The sequence below is a fragment of the Anarrhichthys ocellatus genome, unplaced genomic scaffold (genome assembly GCF_004355925.1).
Source record: "Anarrhichthys ocellatus isolate YVR2014 unplaced genomic scaffold, GSC_Weel_1.0 scaffold15, whole genome shotgun sequence".
NCBI lineage: Eukaryota > Metazoa > Chordata > Actinopteri > Perciformes > Anarhichadidae > Anarrhichthys > Anarrhichthys ocellatus.
In genome coordinates, this window is record NW_022280045.1 from 8,151,774 (window position 1) to 8,158,118 (window position 6,345).

General features: G+C 42.3%; 1 protein-coding gene across 2 annotated transcripts in view; it reads left to right on the plus strand.

Moving 5' to 3' along the window:
- Positions 1-3,278: 3,278 nt before the first annotated feature.
- Positions 3,279-6,345, plus strand: part of LOC116387719 (neuromedin-U receptor 1-like) — a 5,223-nt gene continuing 2,156 nt past the window's right edge. For both annotated transcript variants that reach the window (XR_004213034.1, XM_031855050.1), the window contains exons 1-3: positions 3,279-3,438; positions 4,464-5,179; positions 6,007-6,234. Coding sequence is in view for 1 of the 2 variants with exons in the window: in XM_031855050.1 (XP_031710910.1) it covers positions 4,501-5,179; positions 6,007-6,234 (907 nt within the window). In the remaining variant the exon portion in view is untranslated. The remainder of the gene's footprint in view (positions 3,439-4,463; positions 5,180-6,006; positions 6,235-6,345) is intronic.

Genomic DNA, 6,345 nt, shown 5'->3' on the forward strand with positions numbered 1-6,345 from the left:
ATAAACTCTTTAAACTCTTTTAGCTTTTGGGGAAAACTGCAACAATCACACACTTCACTGGACAAACCGGGTACAACCTACAAGGAACCTCATGCCTCTTAATAAGACATGAGCTCCCCTGAAAACACAATTTGTGAAATTTTAGGGGGTCTCTAAAATATTGACAATGTGCTATTTTTGTCATTTCTATCCTCATCATCATGGATCATGAGTAAAATGAAGCTATTATTGATGTATGATTCATGCATGAGGGTGATTAATCACTAATTCACTTCCGGCATGCAATGCTATTTTTGCCATCGCCATCAAAGTGTGGGGACGCAATATCAGAAACCTCTCTCGCTTTAATTCAAAGTTCCGAACAAAACAAGCTTTCTTAGTCCCACTCGGTCTGTGGGCTGAAGTGCAGCTTTATTCCTTTCTCTGTTTTGTAGTCCGCAGCATGGGAATGTGAAAATGAAAGGGCAGCGGCGACCCAGAAAGCCATGGCAGTTTGCACGCTGTGGACAAATACTGTACACTCACCATGATGTTGAGGGGGTCTCGTCACAATCAATTGCTTCTGTCTCACAGAAGCCCAATAATAATGCTAAACGGAGACACCAATGAGAACATGTCAATACCCTCCCAGGGAGGTATTGGAGCTCCTGCGTTGGTATTAAAAGCTGTGATTGAGTTAGACCACACTGCAGAGGGAGGCAGAGAGATGGGAGGTGGGGCACAAGACACAGTGGTAGAGGCGTGTGCAGCCGACCAAAACTGAGAAGTTTCTGGCCTCTGACAAAAGCTCTGTCAGTTGATGATTTATTGCACACAGATTTAGGCTCATCTGTTATCATTCTTCAGCATGTCAAATATTTCCTCGGCTCTACTCCGTACACATGCGTTAATATATGGAGGATTTTCTTACTAATTGGGTTTTTGCTGAAGGAAAAATACTCTTATAATTAAAATGTTTTTCTTCCTAATTTTCCAACACGACAGTAAGACAACGTACTGAATGACATGAATCACTTGAAATCGAAGCAACTGATTGGGATATCTATACCTCTATACCTCTCTGGAAACGAGTGATTGCAGCCATAATGAGACTGTGCTAATCATGCGGTGCAGCTTAGATTAGGTTGGATCTAATTATGTACTGGACGGTTAGTATGGCAAACAATATGTAGTGTGTCTTATTTTATCACCACTTCAGCAGAAGGAGAAAATGAGGTTGTCAAGAGGGTGCAGGGTTGCTTGTTTTTATATCTGGTCACTATTTGCAGCATATATACCAACTTTGCTAATTGTTGTCAGTTCAGTCAGGCCATGTTCAGACGGACAGTAACCCTGCGTAAAGAAACACAGCACTCTGATTCATTTCAATTGAGCCAGTCCATCAGCCCAGCGAGGTTTCCAAAAAAAGTTAGACCTGGCACAACTACAACGAGACGTCCACCTGCAAGGCGCTGTATTGGCCAATCAAATATCCTGCAAGCATACATTTCTGGTGGATTACTGTGTAACATGAACACCGTATTTCTACTCTTTAAGTCACAGTTGTACAATGCAGCTCTTCACGCTAACACAACGACTCATTGGCCAGTTGATTCAGTCATTACAGTTGTATTTGACTGAACTATAGAATGGATATATACGTATATATCCAGGCAGGTATTTGGCTCTTTGAGCAGAAAAGAACACCATCTGTGTGTATTGTAATCCAGAGTTTCTCTGTACTTTGTTCGCATGTGAGTCTCTCTGTTGTGCCCCACTGATAGCTGATTGGCGCCGGTCTGCACTGCGCTTGTGGTGATGAAGGGAGTTGCTGCAATCCGATGACGAATGAGGTGCACGACTGTGATGCAGACTGGAGGGGGCTGGAGCGGAGGTGGGTCGCATCTGATTGTGCTGCAATGAGAACTGACAGCAGCAGAGAGGAGAACGTTTTTTAAGTTGGACAGCAACGATGTGATTGGCTAAAGGAAACTGTGCAGAATCTGGTTGGTTAATTTAAAGTAAATGCCCAGAATCAGCTGATGAGAGTAATCACAGGGAGAGAGAGAGAGACTGCGACATTATGAAGGAAAAGCAGAGTAAAGAGAGTCTTCCTGACTGAGCTTCCGCTAAGCTTCATTACTGAGGGGTATATGAATGTCTGTACCTGATTTTCATACCAGTCCTTCTAATAACTGTTGAAAGATTTCACTCAAAATGACAAATCGTATTGGTACTCGATGAAAAGTGAAAGGAGTCGTCCTCTGGGAACTATGAATGTTCAGGGGATCTCCAAAGTCAGCAGGATTCATCATCTGGACACCATGAATACCTGTACCAAATTTAACAGCAATACATCCGACATGTTATTGAAAACAAAAATGTCAACCTGCTGGTGGTAGAAGTAGTCAGAGGGATTCATACTCTGAGAAACATGTGTGTCGTATCCATTAGGCCTACTCAAAGTTACTAAAAAATGAAACTGTGTGATGCATAACAAACCAGAAGCTTTTAAGCTGTGGTTGATGCGCCACTGTGTAAATACTGCGCACATGAATATATGATTTTGTATTTCATGCAGGTTTTATACTTCAGGTTTGTTGCATCCACAGTTATTGTCCCCATTTGTTGCCTTTTCTCTGAATGAAAAGAACCATTTAAATTTCTACAATTTCTGAACATTCATGATTCATGTTATTTCATATATGTTCAACAAGACCTCTGTGTGTTATTTTAAATTCTTATTTCATTATGGATTTGGGAGTGTGTTTTTTTTTTTGAGTTCTATGCTTCTATTCTGTTCGCCTCCTCTCCAGGCGCACTCAGACCCACAGGGGATCAAAGCAATCCCAATCTTCATTTACAGGTTGCTGCCATACGCAGTCACTCAATCTAAAAAGTAATAGAATGGAGGATTGCAAGTTAAAGCCTATGTCGGTCCATATATGAAAGTGTGCATGTGTGTGTGCGTGTGTGTGTGTGTGCGTGTGTGTGTGGGTGTGTGTGTGTGCGTGTGTGTGTGGGTGTGTGTGTGTGTGTGTGCGTGTGTGTGTGTGTGTGTGGGTGTGAAAGAATGAGAGAAAAAAAGGTTAAAGAAGTTGAATTTGACACAAGAGAGAGATGGAAGGCAACTAATGGTGTAGGCTGTAAGCAAGGTGATCTGTTGATGAAGAGAGAGAGAGAGAGAGAGAGAAAGAGAGAGAGAGAGAGGGGGAGAGAGAGGGGGGAGAGAGAGAGAGTAAACAAAATGGTGCTGGCATGGGGGAAACGTCACACGGTGGACGCCAGTGCTCAAATACGGGAAGTCGAGGCAGCTGTGTTCAGGGAACACCAAAGCAGTCAAGACAAAGTGCCAGAGAAACTAAGTCCAGGATGCAGAGAAATATGATGATCACACATTGTCTCACCTTTCTTCAGATGGTATTCATCTCAAGCCCTCAAGGAGCCCACAAACTGCAGGTGAGGGTTTTTTTCTGTTCACGACATTGAGGAATATATATAATTCTGTTGCATGTTGAATTTATAAACAAATCCAGTGTGGGAGTCCAACAATAGTCTCTCTGGAGTCTGTTTTCTGCTGCATAATTATGAATTCCGATACAAGACAACATTGTGAGTTGACATGTTTTATGGGAGGACAAGAGAGCATACAAGATATTTGAGAAGTTTTACAAAGCTTTTTTTTTCAAGTATAATTACATGTGTATGGCTATGAGTGTCAAACATCTTCCGAGGAGACACTACATGAAAAAACATTGTTTTTCATGCACTGATCAATTTTGAGATTTTGGGCGATTTTATTTTAGTCGTTTTCTCAAAATTAGGTTTTTCTCGTCTTCTCAGCCAGAAATATCCGCTTAAGCAATTACACACATCTCACTATGGGGTTTCATTCCTATTATTATTCTGAAGGGTTTGTTCATATATCATTCATATCCTGATTCATATTTTATTCCTAATATTGTAGGCTGCTGACAGTATTTTCTCCTTTCAGCAAAACTAAACATGAATTTTCAACCTGGCTTTATTCAATGTTTAGATTTCTGATCATTAATAAGATAATGACTTAATGTATATTTAAACATGCAAAACACTTCTGAAAACGTATTCGAATACAAAAATAATTTCTTTCCCCGGTTGAGACTTAACTGGGGAAGTTTAATGGTTGAACCTTTTAGTTAAACCTGTCGTGTCTTTAAACATTGCTGCCCTGGTGATCATTTATTCAATTTATTCATTGACAGTTTTTGTCTGAATGTTGCTTCCAATTATGAACAGTGTCTCTGTTTCTCTGCTTGCTGCTATAGACGAGGGCTAAGGTACAGCTGCTCGGTAACAACAGTATGTGAATTGGTCGGTTAAACTTAGGATATCACTTATAGGTATCTTCCAGTAATTTAGAGTTGCACTTCCATTAGGTTAAGTGGCACAAGACACAGATTCTTAAAAGTTTGTAACGTCCCCTTTTCTCCTCTTTGTATTAGGTTTAGAATCCAAAGAACCTTCCTGCCAGTCGTCAACATGCCAGAGTTTAACTGCTCCTCCGCTGCTCTTGGTGCCGGAGTTTTCAATGACGTGGGCTGCCCCGAGGTTGCTTTGGTGTGCGGGATGAATATCTCCTGGTTGTTGACTCAGGCTACTGCACAAGATCTGGATGACATGTGCTTGAGCGAGAAGGACTACCTGGCCATGTACCTGGGGCCTCCGAGGTCCCCTGTGTTCCTTCCCGTCTGTGTCATCTACCTGACCATCTTCATTGTGGGTGTATTGGGCAATTCTCTGACCTGCACGGTCATTTTGCGCCACAGGGTGATGCAGACACCCACCAACTACTACCTGCTGAGCCTGTCGGCGTCTGACCTGCTGGTGCTGCTACTGGGCATGCCATTAGAGCTCTATGAGATGTGGCAGAACTACCCCTTCCTGCTCGGGGAGTGGGGTTGCTACTTCAAAACCTTCCTGCTTGAGACCGTCTGCTTCGCCTCCATCCTCAATGTCACCGCGCTCAGCGTGGAGCGCTACGTGGCGGTGTTGCACCCCCTCAAAGTCAAACACATGACCACACGTGCTCATGTCAAGAGGGTCATCTTCATGCTGTGGGTGCTGTCCATGCTGTGTGCTGTGCCAAACACCAGTCTGCACGGGATTATGACGCTGCCTCCAAAGTTTGGACGACAGTTTCCCCGATCTACTATCTGCCGTTTGTATATATTTATTATTTACGATTTTAGTTTTTAAGAGTCTACAGCAATGTTAGCAGCTTTGTGAGGCTAAAAGCTACATGGGCTTGCTAAAATGCTCACAGTGACAATGTTTGCTGTGTTAACCATCTTAGTTTAGCCTGTAAGCATGCTAACATTTTCTAATTGCACTAAACACAAACTACAGCGGAGGCTGAATGGGAAAATAGCTTTGCAAGTAATTGTTCATTAAAAAAAGGAGCCTATTGGACAAATGTTGGGCTGATGATAGTGCTAGATGAAAAAAGTCAGAGGACCTTTATAGTCATTATTTATATCCCGAGGGGGAGATGAATATCTGCACAAAATGTCAAATCAGTCGATTCCATAGTTGTTGTGACATTTCACTGAAAACCGCAAAAGTCAGGAGATCAGGTCACCAAGGAACATTATTTGGACCCATTGATGTTCGTAGCACATTTTATGTTAAAAGGGCACACATCAAATACATGTTGAGATATTTCACTGGTAAAGTGAGTTATTCAACCTGCTGGTCATTAGGATTCATCCTCTGGGCACCATGAATATCTCTATCTGAACTTCATGATAGTATTCAAGATAATTTCTTATTTAAAAAACAGAAATATCAGTGATGGTGCAACAGGAAAAATCATGGTCTCACCAAAGCCAGCAGGATTAACCTCTGACGGATATTGCCATCCCTAGAGCCATGCTGCTAGCGTAAGCTTAAGTGGGATAAGATGTTGTCCAGTAGTATATGAAGCTATGATGCCCGTGGTACACCTGGGATCATGATCTGATCTATTTTATTCATCTCCATCCTTAGATGTGATTAAACCCACCTGGATCTACAACCTGATTATCCTGATTTCTACGTTGACCTTCTTCCTGCTCCCCATGCTGATAATAAGCATTCTCTACCTGCTCATTGGCTTGGGGCTGAGAAGGGAGCGGATGATGACAGTAGTGGACACCAGCTTTGGACCGGAAACTCTCTCCAGGTCCCACAAGCAAAAACTGAGGAAACGCAATCTGCAAGTCACCAAAATGCTGTGTGAGTGTTCTTTCAGTCATGTTAAGGAGCAGAAAACTGAATTGGAATTGACTGTGTGTGTGTGTGTGTGTGTGTGTGTGTGTGTGTGTGTGTGTGTGTGTGTGTGTGTGT